This window comes from Schistocerca cancellata, chromosome 1 (assembly GCF_023864275.1).
Source record: "Schistocerca cancellata isolate TAMUIC-IGC-003103 chromosome 1, iqSchCanc2.1, whole genome shotgun sequence".
Classification (NCBI taxonomy): Eukaryota; Metazoa; Arthropoda; class Insecta; order Orthoptera; family Acrididae; genus Schistocerca; species Schistocerca cancellata.
In genome coordinates, this window is record NC_064626.1 from 265,160,524 (window position 1) to 265,185,290 (window position 24,767).

Genomic DNA, 24,767 nt, shown 5'->3' on the forward strand with positions numbered 1-24,767 from the left:
AAAATACTGCAAAGTCTGGGGCCCCATGATAGCCAAGCATGAACCTGTCAAAGAGTGGCAAGCCCTATGGGGGACCAAGGCATTGAATGACTTGATTTGGGCTTATAGGCCAGAGTAGATCCCTGCCATATTTGCAGCATTATGTAGCTTTGGCCACAGCAGTTGCTTATATCTAGTCCATGGGAATTGAGGAACATAAATACAGCATCTGCCAATTCTTTCCCAGTATGTTCACAATTTCTCATGAATCCTACAAACTGCTCTTGTGGTTGACCATCTTTATTTACATATCATATAATGAAACTTAACTGATCACAGTGTGAAACATCAGGTGTAGAATCCGCAATAATGGAGGAGTACTTTGCATCAACTATCTCCTGTATGATTTTTTCTGTTACAGTCTCCCCCATAATATTTATAATTTCTTCACGAGTGCCAACTGACAAATATGAGGTGTTTTCCTTACCCTGGTTTCCATATTTAGCTATATGAGCTGCTAAGAATGGATCAAATTCAACTGTCAGCTCTAAACACTCATAAAATTGCCATTCCTTAAGGAACTAAACTGTTCGTCATCTCCACGAAATGGCAGTCCCCTTGAGGAAAGTTTTTTTCACTGCACCCACTACCCTCTGTAGTACGTTTCTCAATACTGTACGTCTTCTCATAGCTGAGTAATAAATTGTTTATCAACTCTACATAGAGTATTTCCCCTTTGTCTGAAACTTACAACACAATTGCGATGTGCACAGGAATTTTCATGTTCAGTTACCCTTTGATTAGCATGTTTCCAATTACCAAAGCCACTTGTAGCAAACTGGGATGAACCCCTATACAGTTTATATGGTGCACAATAAAGTGATCCCTTACTGGATGAGTAAATCAAGTAATCACATTGCACAATGTCTCCATTCAACAATGTCTCCTTTCAAACAAATCCTTGGAAATAAATTTTCATTTATCAGAATATGCACAATCTGGCTTCACAGAATTACAGTTTCTATTCTGATTAAATCTGTATTGTACTATGTGGTCTCATGTTTTACCACTGATTTCCCAAAAGAAAAGATCTTTATCAACAGTAGAGTCTGATGAAACTTCCCCTTGCCCCAACTCTGGTTCACTTGCTGTGGATTTGTTCATATGTTTGTTAGCAATTTCAGAGCCACTATCGTCAAGCCTTTCGCCTCAGGGTGTCGAGTTCCCAAGAGAGGAAGAACTTGCAGGTAGAGAACCTAGTTCTCTGTTAACGAAAAATGTTTGTAGCTTTGGTGTTTGATCTAATACTTCCTTTTCCCTCTTCTTCCTTTGTTCAACTAATTATCTGTAGCCTGTGCCACAGAGACATTTCCTACTGTCCTTATTAATGATTATGTTATGTCAAAATGGGGGGAAAATAGACACAAATAATAATGAAAGTGCCAAACTGAAACCAAGCCACATCTATGCTATGATGTATTCATGCCTTGCCACACAAAAACAATGCATAGTTAGTACTGCCAATTGCATGATGTAGGGGTCCCACATGTCTACCTACGATTTCCCCCTCAGGTTCATTCGAGTTAAGGTATCACAAGCTATCGAAATTGTTTCACTCGTTTTGAGTCCTTTGAAAACTCGAATGCTTTTTGTGTGTATGTTGTTTGGCCACCTGTAGCACTAGATGACACCTTTGCTCTCTTTAGAAAACTCTGCTATGCGCATGCATGATGATCTCTTTGGAGCATGGTTTTAAATGCTTTGGAACCATCAGAAGAAAATCCTCTCATCAGTGGGGCATGGTTTTGTCTGTCCATTGGCCACAAATTGAATAGCAAAAGGCCATTCAGAAACAACAGCAATAGCGGAAAAGGTGCACTTGAACGCATTAGCGTGATCAAAACGGTTCCGAATTAACTCGAATGAACCTAAAATAATTCCCACAACCATTGCTACATTTTTTTCTGCACACGTAATTTATATGCTCAAAATTTTGCCACCCGTAAGATTTTTCCACCCCTAAGAATTTGCCGCCCTGGGCCCAGGTCCCTGCCTATGCATAAGTATGGGGCTGAGTATAGTAACTGTTTTACAAATGCTACTGCTACCTCTGTTACAATAAACAGCTGGCGTTTACCCTCTTCTGCTAAATTCTTATTCATATGACAACACTGATGTTAATCATGGATATCAGTTATCTGGCTACTGTAAAAAAGTGGGTTGTTTACAATGGACATTAACACTTACCATGTATGTAACAGGAATCTAGTGGATAACGTTTAGAATGAATAGGTACATGTAATGTGTAAATCACTTTCACTAAACATTTCAGTGCCAGAAATGGAATTGATAGTGCACAGCACTTGGCATCTTGGTAAGAGCATATTTTTGAAATAACAGTGTGAGCACTGTTTGTAGACCTTAGAATGGTTGTAAAGAAAGTGTTTGATTGGGCACATGAAACTTAAATTATTACTAATAGTGTATTTATCTGTGCAGTAATTTTAGAATAAATATTTTTAAGACTGTTATTCAATGTACAGTTTTATGATTAGTTAGAAAAAAGTAAGCAAACAACATTTAAGATGAAACTTCCTGGCAGATTAAAACTGTGTTCCCGACCGAGACTCAAACTCCGGACCTTTGCCTAGGCTAAGGTCCCAAGTTCAAGTCTCGGTCCCACACACAGTTTTAATCTGCCAGGAAGTTTCATATTAGCACACACTTCGCTGCAGAGTGAAAATCCCATTCTAGAAACATTTAAGATACCTTAAACTTCAAAAGCTTTTTCTATTTCTTTTTCTTCATCTTCACGCCTTGTGCTAATTATTGGAAAATATGTGTAATGGGAATGACATACTATTTGCACATACAGGTAGGTGTAATACTATCACAGTACGGTCTTTTGTCTGTAACACATGTAACTGTATGAAACACAGCAATGCTTTTCCCAACAACAGCCATCCATTGGATTTTTGCTGCATTGTATTTACATTGCATATTTCTGTATCAGTATGTTACCTTTTTCACATTATTGTACTCATCTGGTCCTCACATCTTGCATCTTGGATTCCCAAACATAACATTTGTAGTAAGAATTTTAAATGATGGCTCATACAATGCTTATATTTACATACTTACCTAAGCTGAAGGTGGCATAAAAGTAAACAATGCGTATTTATAGAAATGCTGTATTTATTTGATACACAGTTGTGAATTCAGGCTTTGATGTGGACATTATATTTACTTAACAAATTAAGAAAATGAAGACTGTAAACATGCTTAACATCGTCTGTTATATAAAGTTATTTTCATTCAAAGTAAACTTGTTGTCCAAAATATGGACATGTCATTAGCCATTTCTCATGCATTGTTCCTTCACGATCCAGGCACTCATTTGCGCACTCCAACAGGACCCTCCCCTGTAATATAAAAATAATATGAATAATAAGATTAAGTTTATTTTTGAACACCTCACATAATATTTATAGTTAAATGTGTAAGAGTCAAATGCATTGTGCATGACATGTAATTTTCTTTTGTTTACATAGCCAAGTAAATAATGGAAACTTCATTGCTTCTGATAAACACTCCTTAAAATGAAGATAATGAGATGAAATTTAGCTACAGCATTCTTCTTTTAAATTTTTTTAATAGATAAACTGAAAAACAAGATAGAAGATCAAATGTGTTAGTCACCAAATCAAAGTAAATTAATAATAAAGTGCAGTGAAGGTTAATCCTAACATATAAATTGGTTTCATTCTTGTGACACAATAGTTCCAGCTACAAAAAATTATGGTTACTGTATTGTCCACAAACATTTATAATTTCAGTTATGATGTTCTGTAAATCTCAGAATAAAGAAAAACCTTCAGTTATGTAGAAGGCAATGAAGTACACATGAACAAAAGAAAAGCAGCTCTTGCATACTATTTTTCACTATCATTAAATTACTATATGCTACTTAAACAGGCTGAAAGAAAAGAGAGTTGCTGTTCCCTCAGTTACACTAAGTAGCTATTATTTGCATTCTGCTGACAGCTTAATAACTACAGGAAAAAGAGTTGGGTTATTTGTCATGCTATTAATGGAGTTTGCAATACTTTACTCTAAATCACTTTCTTCTTTGTAGAAAAATTAGCTAAGAAGATACAATTTTTAAATTTCTTTTGAAGCTTTAGAGATCTCCATCAACAGACTGTGGCGTCAACCTCTTCGCGGGACACAGTCTTGTCAAAGTACTGACAATGCAGGTGTGGAGAGGCTCAATGTTTGCATGAAACTAAGGGCTAGGCCAGCTGTTGTGCAGCTTCTGGCAGGGCCTCCCATGCTAGACAGATCTTAATGGATGAACCAGATAGTGTCCCCAACAAAGCCCTCATCTTTTCCATATCTACTCCCATAGTACTCCACCAGTTTCCCACATACACAACACAAGGTGCGATGCAATCCCTGTTGAGAGATTTTGATGTCATTAATGGAGCTTCAGGAATACTGAGCAGTCTCCCTGAGTAATTAGGCTTGCACTGCGTGGGATCATATTATTGACTGAAAAAAAATTCCCAATTCTCATGGAACCAAAATGGAGGGCATAGAACAAAACAAAAACAATACCTATGAGATTCAATGAGACCTCAAACACCCAAGACTTGCAGTTGGAACTAGTGGAAGCTGTTCCCCTTATTGAATCTCTTGATAGACCAGTGTAAGAGGTGGAAATTATCACTGAGAAGTTGGACCAAGTCTAGATCAAATCCTTGACTGAGGATTATAGGAGGAAGTTCCTCAAAGAAAAAAAAACTACAAAATAAAGAATGGCTTTTTAAACATAAAAGGAGGGAACCAAAAGGTTTTGAATCTATGACCTCCAAAAAGAGACTGTCTCATATTGAAGAGTGTGGGTTGATACTCCCACTTCTCAGAGTAAATAATCCAAGAAAAGACTGGGGAGGATGCAAGTCCAGGTCCCAAATGTAGGAGGGCCTATCTGGGCAAAAGTGCTCTTATCTCTGTGTGTGAAGAGATGGGAACAGTGGATTGGCTTAAGGGGATGGTGCGCAGAATATTTCTGTGGGGAGAGGTGAAGCTGCTGGTCAAGAAAGCAACTGAGCTTTTTTTAGTACCATGAAGATATCAATTTTTGTACCAAAACTTCTTAAGGGTACTCCTAAGACTCTGTTCAAGAAAGTATGGACAAGAACTGAAAGGTCTTGACAGAGAACTGAAGAGTAATGGACTGAAAGATTGTTTCTGATGAGCAAACATTGTGGTGCAAGTCAGTGAAAAATCCCTCATGACAGTGTGAGAATAGGACCTGAAATTTTACTTAAGGTTCTCACAGGACTATCAGGATAATCAAAGACATCAGAAGTGACCATAACAGAAATCTGGAAGCTACAGGTGTTGCAGACAAACTAGCAACACAGTAAAGGGGCAACTGCTGCCCTGAGTCATCTTCTGAGAAGAGTGGAGGTGGATGCCTAATTGTGTAAAGAAGGCATCTCAGGCCTCAGAGGAACTAGAAGTAAGTTGATTTACACTATAAATCTAAAGACCTCTAGAACATGCATTTATGTTAAGAATGAAATTTCATTCCCAGGAAGTGAGGCGACTGGTAAATGGGAATTAACAAATGTTGGTCATCTGGATGCCAATGCCCAATGACCTGTTATGGGGAAATACACACACCAATAGCACAGGTGAGCACCAACTTGAATATCTGCTTCAGTGTAATTATAAAATCTTGAATAGGGGTAGGGTACCTACATTCAGAAATAGAAGAAGGGAAGAAGTAATTCCCATAACATTTGGGTCCACTCTAATGTGTACCAGTACTGGTAATTATGTCAAACAATGGCATATGGTGTTAGAACCATCCTTATTTGACCACATGTATGATATGTTTGAGGTTGAACTGGGTTTTAAACTGACCATGGCCTATAGGAATACTAGTAAAACAGACAGACTCATACAGGAAAGACCAAAACTTACATTTATCTGATGTCAGAACTTTGATAAGGAACCCAGAAGAGTTTGAGGACCTGGAAGACACAGTGACATCTGCCATTATGATCTCACATTCAGAAAACTGCTCCAACAGAAATGTATCTTGGCAAAACAACAATCTGGAATTGTAAAGGAAGCAGGCAAGAAGACTGATCAATCTTGCAAGAAAAGACAATGTGCAAAATGTCGGGAGGCTCTTGTCAAATACAAAATTGTGATCAAGTAAGTAAAGTTATCATCCTGTAAGGTATTCTGTAAGAAAGTGGAAGATACAGTTACTTGCATTGGTGTTGTTGTTGTTGTGGTCTTCAGTGTGAGACTGGTTTGATGCAGCTCTCCATGCTACTCTATCCTGTGCAAGCTTCTTCATCTCCCAGTACATCTACATCTACATCTACATCTACATTGATACTCCGCAAGCCACCCAACGGTGTGTGGCGGAGGGCACTTTACGTGCCACTGTCATTACCTCCCTTTCCTGTTCCAGTCGCGTATGGTTCGCGGGAAGAACGACTGTCTGAAAGCCTCCGTGCGCGCTCTAATCTCTCTAATTTTACATTCGTGATCTCCTCGGGAAGTATAAGTAGGGGGAAGCAATATATTCGATACCTCATCCAGAAACGCACCCTCTCGAAACCTGGCGAGCAAGCTACACCGCGATGCAGAGCGCCTCTCTTGCAGAGTCTGCCACTTGAGCTTATTAAACATCTCCGTAACGCTATCACGGTTACCAAATAACCCAGTGACGAGACGCGCCGCTCTTCTTTGGATCTTCTCTATCTCCTCCGTCAACCCGACCTGGTACGGATCCCACACTGATGAGCAATACTCAAGTATAGGTCGAATGAGTGTTTTGTAAGCCACCTCCTTTGTTGATGGACTACATTTTCTAAGCACTCTCCCAATGAATCTCAACCTGGTACCCGCCTTACCAACAATTAGTTTTATATGATCATTCCACTTCAAATCGTTCCGTACGCATACTCCCAGATATTTTACAGAAGTAACTGCTACCAGTGTTTGTTCCGCTATCATATAATCATACAATAAAGGATCCTTCTTTCTATGTATTCGCAATACATTACATTTGTCTATGTTAAGGGTCAGTTGCCACTCCCTGCACCAAGTGCCTATCCGCTGCAGATCTTCCTGTATTTCGCTACAATTTTCTAAAGCAGCAACTTCTCTGTATACTACAGCATCATCCGCGAAAAGCCGCATGGAACTTCCGACACTATCTACTAAGTCATTTATATATATTGTGAAAAGCAATGGTCCCATAACACTCCCCTGTGGCACGCCAGAGGTTACTTTAACGTCTGTAGACGTCTCTCCATTGATAACAACATGCTGTGTTCTGTTTGCTAAAAACTCTTCAATCCAGCCACACAGCTGGTCTGATATTCCGTAGGCTCTTACTTTGTTTATCAGGCGACAGTGCGGAACTGTATCGAACGCCTTCCGGAAGTCAAGAAAAATAGCATCTACCTGGGAGCCTGTATCTAATATTTTCTGGGTCTCATGAACAAATAAGGCGAGTTGGGTCTCACACGATCGCTGTTTCCGGAATCCATGTTGATTCCTACATAGTAGATTCTGGGTTTCCAGAAATGACATGATACGCGAGCAAAAAACATGTTCTAAAATTCTACAAGAGATCGACGTAAGAGATATAGGTCTATAGTTTTGCGCATCTGCTCGACGACCCTTCTTGAAGACTGGGACTATCTGTGCTCTTTTCCAATCATTTGGAACCCTCCGTTCCTCTAGAGACTTGCGGTACACGGCTGTTAGAAGGGGGGCAAGTTCTTTCGCGTACTCTGTGTAGAATCGAATTGGTATCCCGTCAGGTCCAGTGGACTTTCCTCTATTGAGTGATTCCAGTTGCTTTTCTATTCCTTGGACACTTATTTCGATGTCAGCCATTTTTTCGTTTGTGCGAGGATTTAGAGAAGGAACTGCAGTGCGGTCTTCCTCTGTGAAACAGCTTTGGAAAAAGGTGTTTAGTATTTCAGCTTTACGCGTGTCATCCTCTGTTTCAATGCCATCATCATCCCGTAGTGTCTGGATATGCTGTTTCGAGCCACTTACTGATTTAACGTACGACCAGAACTTCCTAGGATTTTCTGTCAAGTCGGTACATAGAATTTTACTTTCGAATTCACTGAACGCTTCACGCATAGCCCTCCTTACGCTAACTTTGACATCGTTTAACTTCTGTTTGTCTGAGAGGTTTTGGCTGCGTTTAAACTTGGAGTGGAGCTCTCTTTGCTTTCGCAGTAGTTTCCTAACATTGTTGTTGTACCACGGTGGGTTTTTCCCGTCCCTCACAGTTTTACTCGGCACGTACCTGTCTAAAACGCATTTTACGATTGCCTTGAACTTTTTCCATAAACACTCAACATTGTCAGTGTCGGAACAGACAGTACCTACTGCAGCCTACATCCTTCTGAATCTGCTTAGTGTATTCATTTCTTGGTCTCCCTCTACGATTTTTACCCTCCACGCTGCCCTCCAATACTAAATTGGTGATCCCTCGATGTCTCAGAACATGTCCTACCAACCGATTCCTTCTTCTAGTCAAGTTGTGCCACAAACTCCTCTTCTCCCCAATTCTATTCAATACCTCCTCATTAGTTATGTGATCTACCCATCTAATCTTCAGCATTCTTCTGTAGCACCACATTTCGAAAGCTTCTATTCTCTTCTTGTCCAAACTATTTATCGTCCACATTTCACTTTCATACATGGCTACACTCCATACAAATACTTTCAGAAACGACTTCCTCACACTTAAATCTATACTCGATGTTAACAAATTTTTCTTCTTCAGAAACGCTTTCCGTGCCATTGCCATTCTACATTTTATATCCTCTCTACCTCGACCATCATCAGTTATTTTGCTCCCCAAATAGCAAAACTCCTTTACTACTTAAAGTGTCTCATTTCCTAATCCAATTCCCTCAGCATCACCCGATTTAATTCGACTACGGCCGGCCGGAGTGGCCGAGCGGTTAAAGGCGCTACAGTCTGGAACCGCACGACCGCTACGGTCGCAGGTTCGAATCCTGCCTTGGGCATGGATGTGTGTGTTGTCCTTAGGTTAGTTAGGTTTAAGTAGTTCTAAGTTCTAGGGGACTTATGACCACAGCAGTTGAGTCCCATAGTGCTCAGAGCCATTTGAACCATTTTTTTGAATTCGACTACATTCCATTATCCTCGTTTTGCTTTTGTTGATGTTCATCTTATACCCTCCCTTCAAGACACTGTCATTCCGTTCAACTGCTCTTCCAAGTCCCTTGCTGTCTGTGACAGAATTACAATGTCATCGGCAAACCTCAAAGTTTTTATTTCTTCTCCATGGATTTTAATACCTACTCTGAACTTTTCTTTTGTTTCCTTTATTGCGTGCTCAATATACAGATTGAATAACATCAGGGATAGGCTACAACCCTGTCTCACTCCCTTCCCAACCACTGCTTCCCTTTCATACCCCTCAACTCTTATAACTGCATCTGGTTTCTGTACAAATTGTAAATAGCCCGCTCCCTGTATTTTACCCCTGCCACCTTCAGAATTTGAAAGAGAGTATTCCAATCAATTTGTCAAAAGCTTTCTCTAAGTCTACAAATGCTACAAACGTAGGTTTGCCTTTCCTTAATCTTTCTTCTAAGATAAGTCGTAGGGTCAGTATTGCCTCACGTGTTCCAACATTTCTACGGAATCATAACTGATCTTCCCCGAGGTCGGCTTCTATCAGTTTTTCAATTCATCTGTAAAGAATTCGCGTTAATATTTTGCAGCTGTGACTTATTAAACTGATAGTTCGGTAATTTTCACATCTGTCAACACCTGCTTTTTTTTGGATTGGAATTATTATATTCTTCTTGAAGTCTGAGGGTATTTTGCCTGTCTCATACATCTTGCTCACCAGATGGTAGAGTTTTGTCAGGACTGGCTTGCATTAGACTTCATAAAATCCTCACTAGTATACCAACTAATCCAGGAGGTACTTTAAGGAAGGAGCACACTGAGTGAGATGCCACATATGCTACTTGAGACTCACTTTGCTTGATACACTCTGGAAGACAACATAGACTAGGAGGAAGTCCACGAGAGGCACTGCCTTACAGGTAACCAGAGGGAAAACTTGGAATCTGACAGACAATTCTTTGATATAAAAAAAAGAAAAGAAAATCCAGAGGGCAGTGGGAGTGTTTAAACCACTCTAGTTACTAGACCCAGATGGACTCTTTCTCACTCTACTGCAACAAACAGGAGACAGTTTCATTAGATTCCCAAGTAGACCGTTTAGGGTCAGTCTAGCAGCAGAAATCATTCCTAATGCTTAGAGAAAAGGGATGGTTGTTTTGATCCAAAGTCAGGGAAAATAGGCCACACTAAGGATATGAGTCTGGTCAGTGTGCCCTTTCTTCTAAGGACTTTATAAATACTGCTTAATGTTCAAAAGAAGTTGACTGAGGTTACTCTAAATGTAAACTGTGGGGCCTAGTGGTGACTGAAGTCATTGATTTGTTGAAATACTAGAGGCTACAATTGTCAATGACACATAGATGATTTATTCATAATAATACATGGCAAATTTTCTAATACTGTTACAACAAAGGCACAAAACTCACTGAACATTGTGCAAAACTGCAAAAAACAGGATCTAAGGGTCAATCCCAAGAAAACAGTTGTAATACCATTTATGGGGAAGCATACCCATCACTCTACTGGAATCTCAAGCTCCTTGACAGAACTTTGCCAGTCAAGGAGGTAGTGATGTATCTAGGGGTAATCATGGATGCAAAATATTATGGACCTCTTATATGAAGAATATGTTCCAAGGCGAAACGTACTCTTATGAGTACTAGAATGGTCCATGGTAAAATTAGGATCTAAAAACTAGGATCTAAACCCCAGGAGTAAGTACTAGATATACATCACTGTAATAATTCCTGTGTCAATTTATGGGGCTACATTGTGGTGGAAAAAAGTAGGAAAGAAGGTGGTTGCTAAGGTGCTTGGCAATGTGTAGAGACTGGCCTGTTTAGCCATAACAGACAGATATAGCAGCATACCCAATGCTGCGATGGAGACTATGCTGGACAGGCCTGCATTACACCTTTGTGTTACAATGGATGCAGTAGCAGGAGCATACAGGTTAAACAGTGGAAATAACTGGATACCCTTAGGATGTCCAGAATCTCACACTGATATTGTGAGTGTGGTAAATATAGGAATGGTCAGGGAAATGCTAACTGACCATGCAGTAACCTCCAGAAACTTCATTAAACCTTTCACAGTAACAGTTGGAAGAAGGAAGCAGTGGAAGAATGAACCATAATACTGTTCACAAGGCATAGTCTGGTTTACTGATGAGTCAAAGGCAGATTAAGGCACTGTGGATGGGGTAAATGGGTAGACTAGAGAGAGCGATCAATGAAGGAAAGTTTGCCACGGTATTCCAGGTGGAAACATCCACTATCAGTGTGTGTGCAGAGGAGAATTTGTGCACATGCTGCAAGGGTCATAGCACCTATATTTATTGATAGACAAGCAGCTCTGAAATATCTATCAACCTTTCTGCAATGAGATCAAAGATCATTGCAGGATACCATGAAGCCCTTGTGAGACAAGGAGTAAGCAACAGGATAAACTAGCTGTGGGTCACTCGTCACTCAGGAATTGGTGGTAATGAATGAGCTGATAGGCTGGCCAGGACAGATGCAATGAGTCCATTTATTGGACTGGAACCTAATCATCACTAAGGCTATGGTAAAATCTAATGTATGTAGCTGTATCATGAGGCAGCATGTAAAAATTGTACTATTATCCGAAAACATAAACATGGAAAGCTAATGATGCCAAAACCATGTTTTAAGAGAAATTCTCGAGTCCTGGACTTGAACAGGAGACTGGTTAAACTCATTGTAGCAGTTATAACTGATCATGGGAACTTTAGGTAACACCTGCACACAATGGGTCTAGTAGAAGAAACCCCTAAGTGTAGACTGTGTGGTGAAGAGGATTAAATTACACCACATCTAATCTTCCAATGACAGGCAGAAGAGCCAGAATATTTGGGTCATTAAGTCAATGAAACAGAGTCTAATAAAGAACCATTAACAGTTTCCTACTACCCTTTAAAGGTATGTACCAGTTAGGTTTACCAGGATCGCAGAGAGTGAAACCACCCAATAAACTCAGTTTTGGCATGGGCAACAGTGGACTAAGACCACTGTTGTACTTGTCTCTCTGTACTTATTAAATCAAATCAAATCAATGGTGTCAACTTCATATTTTCAAACAAAAGGCAACCAAGTAACAGAGTTACAAGAACTTGAAACCTTCATTTTTGCATGGTTACATTGATACTGATGATTAATGCAAACATGTGTTATGCACTTAATGTGTTAAATCGCCTCTTTAAATCTAATGCAATCAAACTCTTAAATAAAGCACAGATGTGGAAAAGAAATCATTTGCTGCACATCTCATTAGCTAACAACAGTTGAAATTAGTGAATGTTAGAATTAAGGCAGAGTAAGAAAGTGCTTTCTTCAGAAATGACTTCTGTCCCAACATGGAAATAGGCCTGGATCCACATGTGTGTTGACTACTAGTCACTGGTAGAACCATATGGAGACAAGTGGTCCTTGCTGTAAAACAAAAACCTATAGCACTATTTCATCACAAACCTTGTAACAGTAGTCACAGGTGAAGAGGCATGTGTCGATGGTATCCAAGGGTGTTCTCATAGCTGGTTTTGAGTCACATACAACTGCTGATACCAACAGCAGCACAGCAATGAAAGTAAGTTGAGAAGCTGAAATAAAAAATAAAAATAAATGTCATCAACACACCTTTCAATTGATGTTAGTGGCATTTACACAGTATACCTACATGTGAACTTTCATCATTAAGACCAATAGGAACACTGAATGATTATCAACAGAAAATTCATGCCCTGTAGCTATGCAGACACAAGTTAGTTTCTGACATTATTCAGTGTGATGATTGGAGCAGAAGAAGTAACAACAAAATGAGTAAAATGAAGCAAAAACAAAATGATTTTTAAAGCGGATTTTACGTGCCAGTACACGAATCACAGTTGATAAGAAACTACAGAAAAAAAAAATTAAAAAATCAGCTTCAGCCAAGGGCATGCCAAAAAAATATAGCAGATGGTACCTTAAAACATTTAGTCAACATGTAATGAGATACCATCATCCAGCACAGCAGTACACTATTGTAATAACTATAGTTCACAAGACATATGGGCCATTTGTGACAAAGACAATTTCCCAGCTGAGTGGCAATGCTTTAAACATGTTCTACCTACAGTGAAGCACATATTGGACGTACACTGAAGTAAACAAGTGTTCAACCATTTGCTAAGAAAAGAAACTCCTCTTTGTCACCTATAACGGGCTCATTCAGTCAAAATTGCGAGACTTCTAGGAGAAAACAATACCAGCGCCATCTTTCGACCACGACAGAAAATGGAAGATATGCTTAGCATGGTAAAAGACAAACTGCAACTACAAATACATGGTATAAGTGGTGTCCCTCTTAAGAGTGTAGGCCAAACAAATACGGCTCGTCACATCTTTCACTCATGCAATGCCCAGTGACGACAGAAAGTGTCGGCTCATTTCTTGTTAAAAACAAAATGATTTTTAAAGCGGATTTTACGTGCCAGTTTGATAGAGCAGCTCCATATTAGTCTAATGCGATATTCGTTGTGTCGAGCAGTGCTGCTGCATGGCGGTAGCATTTAGCACATGCCAGGGTGGCATGCGAGTCGCTGTTGGAGCACTGGTGTATTCTTCATGTTTTACTGTTCCTGTTGAGACATAATAATACAACGAATATCACACTAGACTAATTTGCGACCGCTCTATCGAATGACCACGTAATATTCGGCATTAGAAATCACTTTGTTTGTAACAGGTAATCAAATTGACGCTTTGCGTCGACGCTTGGCATCACGTGCAAGACGTGATGACCGATGAACAGTAGTTGTTTGGGCTGACTCCAGCTACAAAACGAATTGAAAAAACGAAATTGCAAATATCTGCTGAGACTCCGGAGAAAATGCACCTATCGACTCTTACAAGGGACACCTCATATATGGTGTCACTTATGATGTGGCCACCAGTACATCAGGCAGACACAGCGCTGTATCTCGCAACATTACGTGGAACGCATTAGATGCATATTTCTGGAGAGCAAAGGTAAGTTAGCAGTGGCAGAACACTACCTCAACGAAGGATATACGTTCGAATTTGAGAAAAGAAATTGATGTGCCGAGCTGGTGGCTTTTGGGAGGGCATTACTAAAGAATCAATTGGGATTAGGCTCCATGCCAATCAACTCAACTTGGACGAGGGCTATCAGCTAACTTTGACTTGGAAGCCTACACTAGCAGCTATTCGCTGTGACCGCACCCAGCAGCTGATGCTTTACGAGTCTGCAAAAGCCCTGTTCTGTATCTTTCGGCCACTCTGCCGATCGGATCGTAGGGAGCGCACTGAACGGCCTTGTTTTCGAAGGAGACTCCCCACGTTATTCTGTAAGCATTTCAGAAGTGATGCCGCACGGTTCTAGTGAACCGAGGTGCTGTTGTCAGTTCTCCAAGCGCCAACCAGTTAAAAGCAAGTGGCCATAGATCTCTGCATCCACACTGCAGTGCACACAGCGCCACAAATACGAAGCGGCTAGCAGCCGACACAGGCATGCTATTCTTCGCAGTATCGAAAGGTGTGTGTTGAGTACGTAGTACAGCTCAAATTTCGCTGGCTACGTGTTTCCATGCATGTATAATAACGATAGACATATGACTGTGTTCTGGGAATTGTCATAAACGCTATATTATGTCATTTCATTCTCATTCACATCGCTATCTTGTTTTGAATTTTACGTTTTGGAACGTGTGTTAGGAATGTGTATAGTACATTGTACAAATACATACATAAAACACCCAATTGTTTAAGAGAGTGTCAAAGAATAAGAAGACGCATAGAACGTGCCTGTAACTCGCTCCTAGGGACCCAAGTGATGAAGTAGCCTACTTCCCTGTATGATACATCAACGATTGGAGTCTTAGAAACAAAATTTTAAAAACGCCTTTCCGAGAGCGTATGGCGAATGCAGCTATTGAAGTTCGTCGTAGCTTATAACATGCATCTGATGCATCAGAATGTTTTATATATGGCTGTATAGTCTAAAAATTTAAGGCGGGGATCTTTCATCTCTGTCTACTGTTGTTAAGGATTCGATCGCAGATAAATACTTCTGACAAACGCGAGTATAAAGATGATTGCTGCTGGTTTCGTTCACAGTCCTTTAAGTTGTAATTTTAGTTTTCTGTCTAATCACACACTCGGAAATCGCTCCGTATTCGGAAAAAATGGTGAATTACTTGTAACAAGAGAAAATACGAATGTCACTGTCAGTTGTTTCACGCACAGCAATTTCATCTTTCATTTTTTACATACACAGAAAACGAAATCGAAGATATGCTTAACTTTCACGAATAACGAAGTCTCAGAATGTGTTACAAACATGAAAAGGAAGGGAAAAAAATACCCAGTAGGATGCAAACATATGACCTTTAGCATTCTAGTTCAATACCTTAACCATTTTCTTTTTTTCGTATTTTTTAAATCCCCACATTCCTGAAAGTACCTAAAAACAAAAAAGAAGGAAAGCTAATGCGACCACCACTTTTGTCCTAAATGTTTAAAAAGAAGCCCCAAAAGAAAAGCCCCACCACTTCATACATTGGCCCCTATCACGAAATAACCCAATATCTTCTACCAATACAAGGACAAACCAGGAGGATACAAGGAAGGTACTTTTTAATTTTTTTTTTATTTTGTCATGAGTGACTCCACCTCTGTTGCACGAGCATGTCTTTGCAAAAACAGGCGATCACCTTTGACATCAGCGGGAAAGAAAATCCTGTGTGGTGGCGACAAAACTGGAGGTCTTGAAAGTTTGTATGATTAACCGCTGAGGGGATCGAATCCGTAAAATGAAAGAAGGGACACACGTCAGCTGCTTCTCGCATGAATGATCCAGCTGCAAGGGGGGGTAGTGGAAAGCACTCTGTAGAAAGTTCGAGAAATATTGTTGGTACTTTGGGTTCTTGACAACTGCACAATGTCAGTCGTTAATGTATTGCCAGAAACCAGGGGCTGATTTGGTACCACCATCAAACAGATAGTGGACTATGTGCCTGCTAATCCAAGTCACTGAGTAGGTCTTTGCATGTAAAAAATAGCTCATGTCCAGGGAGAGAATCATTTGTGGGGTGATGCTGTCAGGAGTTGTGCATGTGATGAACACCAGCATCTAGAGGACCAGGAGCCAAACATTACTTGGCTCAATGCACACAAGTCGATGGCTATCATCATTGTTGTGCATGCCAAATGTGGTACATAATAGTGATGTTGCCAGGTGGATCTGGCTGAGACACAATTGGGAGACCTGCTTCCCATTAACTGTCACATACCAGATGGACTGGACGTCTGATGCAAGAGTAGGGATGTGGAATCCCCACCACATGGCATTCCTCCAAACAAGGGTATCTTTTTCTTCAGTCACATTTGGGGGAAGCCATGATTGCAGTGAGCCATGCACTATCTCGGCTGTCGGTAAATGTGGACGGAGAAGCACGGTCCTGATGTAGCTATATTCAAGGAAGAAATAGCTCAAGTATAAAAAGGGCAATGCGTGAGTTTTGGGTAAGGGCCCTCGTCAGTAAACTGGTGAGGTGTGTAGGAGCGCATTACCAATCTTGACATACCTGCTTACAAAGAGGGGTGTTACTTGATGGTGGACATGACAGAGATTGCGGCCTCCTTTGTCCTTTAGAAGGTGAGGGACTCATAGCTGACTTCAAATAACAAGCCTTGATTCACAAAGGAACCCAGCGCAGCAACATGTGTCTGGACATATCCATATAAGTATATCTTTCGTATCAGTTTACTTTTGTTAAGGATTTGATCGCAGATAAATACTTGCAACAAGCAAGAATACAAAGATGATTGTTGCTAGTTTCATTCGCAATACTTTAAGTTGTGCTATTAGATTCCTGTCTAATTACACACTCGGAAATCGTTCCGAATTCGGAGAAAAGTGATGAATTATTTGTGAAAAGAGAAAATATAACCGTCACTAGAAGTCACGATATCGAAATTACCGAGAAAGCGCGCTCTTTCATGTAAATAACAACGAATACTGCAGAAAAATACTTAACTTTACGAATAACGGAGCCTCAGAATGTGTCACAAACACGAAGAGAGAAAAAACAGAAAATTATACTCAGCGGGATGCGAACCTATGAACTGACTTTTATGAATAACGAAGTCTCAGAATGTGTTACAAACAAGAACAGAAAAAAAATTTATACCTATAGGAATGCGAACCTATGTCCTTTAACACTGAAATTCGTTGCCTTAACCGCTTCTTTTCATGATTTCATTTTGTTCACTACTGAGAAGATTTCAGGCTACCATCCGGGTAGCAGTATATGCTTGGAAAGTCTACATTCATATATACTTTTCAATTGTGCTGTGATTAACGGTAAGTATAGAACTAAGTAGTCAAACAAATTTTAATCAATCAAAAGTGAGAAAATGATAGAATAAAGCAATGCCATTACCACAAACAGTCATAAAAGTAGTCACAGTAAGCAGATTCAGGTTTTCATATGATCCTTTCCCAAGATTCCATTAAACATTTCGTTGCACAAGACTGATGAAATGGCGCACTACTAGTACATGCAGGCCCTGTTCAAGTGGAATGCAGGCTAACTTCTCCCTGGTATTCTCTTTGATAATTATTTTTTGTAAACAAAACACAGTAAGAATCCATGACATCAATGTAATACAAAGCCTGACTCCAAAAACAAAGGAAACAACGCATCATTGTGTTACATACTTCACCTAGTAATACATAAACACTGTTGAAAGTTGCTAAATGTTGTCTGAGTGGGCTCCTCTCAGTGGAAAATTATTTCTTCAGGGAAGTCATTGCCCTATATAGGCTTGTTTTAGCTTTGAAACAACCATTTATTTCGTGATTTTTCACTATTGGCGAATAAAGAGTTATCTCAAAATAAGAACAGCTTATGTAGGAAATGACTTCCCTGAATAAATCTGCAGCTGCTGTGGGCCCATATACGAGATGTGTGAAAAAAGTAAAGAGACTGACAACACTGCGAGCGAAATGGCAATGCTGTGTTGTTCTACTTGTGTAGACAGGTGTGTTCATCCCTTCTGGATGCTCAGTTCTAGTGATGGGCTAAACTGCGATTTTCCGATATCAGTGATTTCTGTGAATGCTACTTTTCAGTACCTGTTATTCTTAACTGTGATTTGTCGCAGTTAAGAGTCGCAGTTAAGGAATCTAGGTCGCGTATCCCTCCGCCATTGCTATTTCTGCGATTTCTGCTACTTCCGCGATTTCTGCGACTTCTGTGACTTCTGCTACTTCTGTGACTTCTGCGATTTCTGTGACTTCTGCTATTTCTGTGACTTCTGCTACTTCTGCGACTTACCACCGTATGAAAAAGCTACATCTGTCCACACGGAAAATTGCATCTCAACAAACCTGTCATTGGTAAGTATGTTTTACGTTTGTTCTTCCGTTGGCTTTAATTTTGTTTTAAAGAAACAACTGTGAAAATATTAATAGTGTAATTAATATGTAAGTAGCCATACAGTACCGTAATAGTTCGTGTTTAGAAAATGAATTCTAACATATTGTTATGTTCTCAGGTACCCGAACTACATTTCAGTCACTCAGTAAAGTGATAACTCAAAATATCATTGTCAGCAGATCTGGAGAAATTGCCACTGCGTCTTTAAACTGTTTTTGTCAGACGGGAGGTTAGTTTCTAAGTGTTTCCATGGAATTAATTACTTAAGTGAGATCGTTCTTGCAAATGTGAAATATACCCCATTGAGTGGCTTTCACTACAGCAAATTTTAGCAATCTACTCTGTCAATCATATTGCTTGTAATTAGTGACAGCAAAAATTGTTTAATAATCCTTGTGATTTTGCAGACACAGTTCTGGTTGCTGTACGTATCTATCCACATCAAGGCTGTTGGGAGAGACTCGTGAAGATTCAAGAGAGCTCTTAGAGGATTTGCAGTTTAAAAGTGACATTATTGCGAAATAAGTGTGCAGATGAGTGGTTAAACTGTGTTTTATTGAAGTTGTTGTGCGATTTTAAAGGAATAATAAATGTTAAATACAGTGAGCGAATAATGAAAATCTCATTTTCCACATGTTAAGCCGTCCTATACCCGTAATTTTCCGCCACATATTTATTGGTAAACACTTGTTGGAGAGTGACATGCCGCCCCCCCCCTCTTTCTCCACAATCTTGGTGTGACACTGACCTGTAACATATCCCGAAAAATATGCATTTTGAGGCTGTTGATACGAAAGTGGGAAGTACAGATCTTACAGTTAAATCAGGAATAGCTTAAGTGCATTACTTGAAAGTAACACAGGAAAAACTTACTTATGTAGGTGGTAGTAGTGTCGGCAAAAAGTTCTTGTGTGTGAAGTTGCCATGTAGAACACCAAGTGTAAAACTTTTCTCCCGAGTCTTGAACTGTGTCGGAACAAAAGTGAGGCATTCATATGACCAATAATACTGTTTTTATTTCACTACACTTATACAGGTGTCTGAGTTCTGCTGTGTTAACATTGCAAAGTCCTGTAGGCATGTGGAGTATTAACGAAAACTGTCATATTGGAAGCAGAATCAAACACATTTGTTACGTTACTTGATATTTTCAGGAGAAAAAGGCAATGTTGCTTCTTATTAATATAATACATTCAGAGTCACAGCTGTGTTTGACCAACTATAACTGATGCTGAATGTGCATGTCGTCATATAATATGAAGGGCTTATTTCAATAGTGGTACTAGTCCATTACCTCCACTTTTCTGTCTATAATGCTCCTGAAATTAATGATCCAAACAAACATAAATAAAGCTTCATCTCTAGCAAGAAGCCATATGCTTGAATATTTCTGGTATCTCAACTGCAGATTTTTCAGCACTCATTTAACTTTACGACTCTGTATCTCAAAATGAACAAAAGTGGACTTGTATCACTATTGAAATAAGCCCTTCATATGCAATATTATGCACACAGTCACACACAGCACGTCGATCTCGTGAGGCACAAGGCTCTCGTAACGAAGTACGTACGTCGGTCAACAGACGGCACTAGGAAAAGAATGTTAACTGCGCTTTTTAGTTGCTACTTGCGACTCTTAGTTGCGATTTGTCACAGAAATCGCAGCTTGACTCGGTAGCGAATAGCATAGTATGAACTTTGCTCAACAGATGGCACTGCTAACTGCGCTTTTTAGTTGCTACTTGCGACTCTTAGTTGCGACTTGTCACAGAAATCGCAGTTGGACTCGATAGCGTGTCGCAGAGATGACCGTAGTACGAGCTTTTGGCCAACAGATGGCACTGTTAACTGCGCGTTTTCGTTGCTACTTGCGACTTCTAGCCGCGATTTGTCTCTGAAATCGCAGAAAGCAATACGGAACTCGGCCAACAGATGGCTCATGGCGTTGAATGTGAAATGCTACTTGTGACTGCAAACTGTGACTGAAATCGCAGTTAGATTTTGTAAAGTTGTTATTGTGATATCTGTGACTTCTCAATTACTGTGATTTCTAACATACGCGATTTCCTGCCCACCACTACTCAGTTCGAATTTCAGCTCCATACAGGTATCACGTGATTTTTGAGAGCGCTATCAGTGAAGTTATGTTTTTGTTGTGTGTTACGAAAAAGTAACAGCGGAATTTAGGGCAACGTTATGCTATCAAGTTGTGTATTAAACTTCGGCAATTGCACGCGTGGGACGTTTGATAAGTTGAAGCAGACCTATGGTGAACATTCCTTACTGAGAGCACAAGTTCTTCGCTGGCACAAATAATTTTTGGAAGGCCGAGAGCACACTGAAGATGAACGTTGCTCAACTTCTTACTGCAAAAATTGATGAAAACGTTGAACATGTGGATGCTGCTGTGAGATAGAGGTTTAACAGTAAGGATGTTGGATGACCCGTTAAATCTTTCAATGTACATCATATTTTGACCACGGTTTTGCACATGTGAAAGGTTTGTGCCAAAATGGTACTGAAGAACCTCACAACTGAGCAGAAGGAAAACCGAAGAAACGTGTGCATTGATCTTATTGAGAGGATTGCCAATGGCCACGAATGGAAATTTGGAAATTTGTGGTATGATCTTATGGAACCAAACTGCTGAGGTCATCGGAAATTTGGAAATTTGTGGTAAGTTCTTATGGGATCAAACTGCTGAGGTCATCGGTCTCTAAGCTTACACAGTAATTAATCTAACTTAAGCTAAGGACAACACAAACACTCATACCCGAGGGAGGACTCGAACCTCTGACGGGGAGACCATGAATGGCTAAATCGTGTTATCACAGGTGATGACTCCTGGATGTTTGAGTATGATCCTGAGACAAAGCTGCAAAGTGAGGAGAGGCACATTGCGGCCTCTCGTCGACTGACAAAAGCTCCAATGGGAAAAAAAAACAATGCTGATTTGGATTTTGACAGTAGAGGTGTCCTGGATAAAGAATTTTACCCTCCAGGATAAACTGTTAACCAAGTGTTTTACAAAGATGTTCTTGAAAATCTGAGGAAAAGGGTGAACTGAGTGAGAGCAGACATTGCAGAAAAGCGGATGGTGCAGTATGACAATGCCCCATGTCACATGGTCACTTTCATCATAGAATTTTTTACCTCAAAAGGCATTCTTGTTGTTCCACAGCCTCCTTATTCACCTGATCTGAGTCCTTGTAACTTTTTTTCTTTTCGCGAAATTGGAAAAGTCTTAAAAGAAAAGGGCGTCATTTTGTGACTCTGGAGAACTTTCGAAAGGATGTGACCGACACATTAAAGGTCATAGCAGTTGAAGCCTTTCAGTGATGCTACCAAGACGAACAACAACCAGTGTATAGCTGCCAAAGGGAACTTCTTTGAAGGGGACAATATTGATGTCTGAAAAAAAACTTTGGCAAAAAAAATCAGTCTCATTACTTTTCTCACACACCTCGTAGATAGAAGACTGTGGAAAATTATTCTTTGGCGAGTTCTTTAATGACGACGAAACAGACAAGATACTTTCGTTGTGACAACTGCGACGGTCGTTTGCTTTCCCCGTACCACATTCGGAAGTTCCTTTACATCTCTGTAAGATATGATCTGATTAAACCATTCAGCACACTTTGCTCTCTCTTTTTAAAAACATCATCATCTTTGCGTCACTAGCTTGGTGTCAAATGGACGAAGACTGTATGCCATAACCACACAAACGCTGTGAAGTACTTTCCGAGACAGTCTGCACAATGAAATTGCGTTTGCAAGAGTGTGGATGATAGAATCAATGGAGCCTTCACTACATTTCGGTGTGTCTCCTGAACAAGTACATTTCGACTGCCGTGAGACGAGAGAATACACAGGTGGGAATGAGATTTTCCTCACTTCACTTCATTAGAGTTCAGAGAGTAGATTAGTGTAATACGCCTTACGCGCCTGCCCGTGAGCTGATCTGCTCTGAAAATTAGATCGTGTATTCCAGGCGAAAGACGAAGATACGGGGCGCAAACAGGGCGCGGAGGAGCGAGATAATGGAAACAAAGGAGTCGGTGGCAGCTTCTGCGACTTGTTGTTAACACTAATTAGCTGTACGGCACAGACTTAGCTTCTTGACCTATTTCAGCAGAAGCCAAGCGATAATCATCATCAAACAGCAGGGCCGCACTTCGGCAAATTAAAAGATGTTTGTGGTTAAACAGAGTGGTGTAGACCATCTTGTAATTGAATGCGAGCCATAAAGTTTTTTACTTCTTATCACAGGTCCTTGAGCTCTCGAAGCTGGTGAAAACAATTTTAAAATAACTTTATTCATTAATAAAGTGTTGCAGGAATCAAAGAAAGTCTTAAAACCAATAACATCAGCCAAAACACTCCTTCGATCAGTACTTGAATACTGCTCGTCGGTATGGCATCAGTAACAGGTAGAACTGGTAGAAGAAATAGAGAAGATCAAAGAAGAGCAGCATGTTTTGTTAGTAAGCGCGGAAGTATCACGGAGATGCTCAGTGAACTCCAGCGGCAGAAGCTGCAAAAGAGGGGGTTCTACATCACGGTATGGTCTACTGGTAAAATTCCGAGAGCGTGTATTCCTAGAAGAGTCAGCCAGTATATTGCTGCCTCCTGTGTACTCGTATATCTCGCGAAAAGACGAGCAAGAAAAATTTAGAAAGATTCGAGTCCACACTGAGTCTTACCAGCAGACGCGACTGGAAAAAGAAAAAGGGCGAAATGACACTGTTACACAAAGTATCCTCTGCAACACACGGTAAAGTGACTTGCGGAATATAGATGTAGATGTAGCTATAGATATGGATGACAAGTAACTCACCCGCGACGTCATAGCACGGATACGCGGTGACTGTGAGCGTTTTTTTAGCGAGAAATTCAGAAGTCAAATGAGTGGGTGAAAACCATAATGGTATAAGTGGCATTTTTTGCAAAACTGACTTAGTGCACTTTGGACCACGAAACGAGGGATACTTGTCAGTGGCACAAAGGTCCAGGTGGCTACTGTTAATGTCTGCCATCTGCCGGCATGTGGTATAACCACATTTATTGAATCACAATCGACAGGCAGTGTCAGGACTGTACAAGCAACAATATGGCGGACGCTCCAAAGAATCGCGATTTAGGCTCTCAATTACTGACGAAATCTCGATCAGGAATGAGTAGTTCTACCTTTCAAGGTATTCAGAGTCGTTCAGAAACGACTGATGAAGGTTTATCAGATGATTCTACAGTTCAAGCACTTTGTGTAAGACATTAGTGACAACATAAGGTTTTGTTTTGAAATTTTTGATGACTTTTGTGGCCATATGGAAATATTGACAAGAAGAAGGGACAGGATGGTGGGACAGCTGGGGAATAACTTCCATGCTAATAGATGGAGCTGTAGAGGCTAAAAACTGTAGAGGAAGACAAAGATTGAAATACATCCAGCCATTAAATGAGGACTTAGGTTGCAGGTGGTAGTCTTAGGCGAAATGTTCGGCGCAGAAGAGGAATTCGTGACGGACCTCATAGTATAATTTATGGCACGACCCGACGAAGAAAAAATATTGAAAGATAAATGATATAATATTATTTTAATCAATTCAAGAAAGACAATGATTTCTTTGCCATTTACAAAGCTTTTCGCGAGGAAATAATTTCACATCTTTGAGGGAGGCTTTTTTTTGTTTAATATAAACTTTTAATAGTTGAAGGTAGTAATCAACGGTGAAAACACATAAAATACTGGGAAAAACGTTAACTTTTTGCTGAAATTTACTGAAGGTTTGGAATGAATTGCCTTTGGCTCTCTCCTTTTTGTCAGAAGTGGCTGCACGGCTGAACGTTTATTTTGCGTTAAGAAACTCTCTAAAAACGTATGGGCAGTTTGACAGTGTAAGGCGTGACTCGCAAAAGATAAAGATCTGTGTCAGAGATGTGGCTCAGTATACAGACTTACCTTCTCAGCTCGATTGATAACAATGTTTATGCTTTAACTGAATGGAGACAAAAAGATAGAATATCTTCCGCTGAGACCAAAAACCCTCTTGCAATAGTTAAAAAAAAAAAAAAAACCAACACTGCACCGTACCAAATGGGATGA

The 24,767-nt window shown here is 40.1% G+C and overlaps 1 protein-coding gene across 1 annotated transcript in view; it reads right to left on the bottom strand.

Annotated features, from left to right (window-relative positions):
- Nucleotides 1-3,204: 3,204 nt before the first annotated feature.
- LOC126169062 (uncharacterized) overlaps nt 3,205-24,767 on the bottom strand; it is a 154,297-nt gene continuing 132,734 nt past the window's right edge. The window contains exons 4-5 of the mRNA XM_049920615.1: nt 12,693-12,820; nt 3,205-3,401 (exon numbers count right to left, since the gene is read on the bottom strand). Coding sequence (XP_049776572.1) covers nt 3,291-3,401; nt 12,693-12,820 — 239 coding nt within the window. The 3' untranslated portion in view covers nt 3,205-3,290. The remainder of the gene's footprint in view (nt 3,402-12,692; nt 12,821-24,767) is intronic.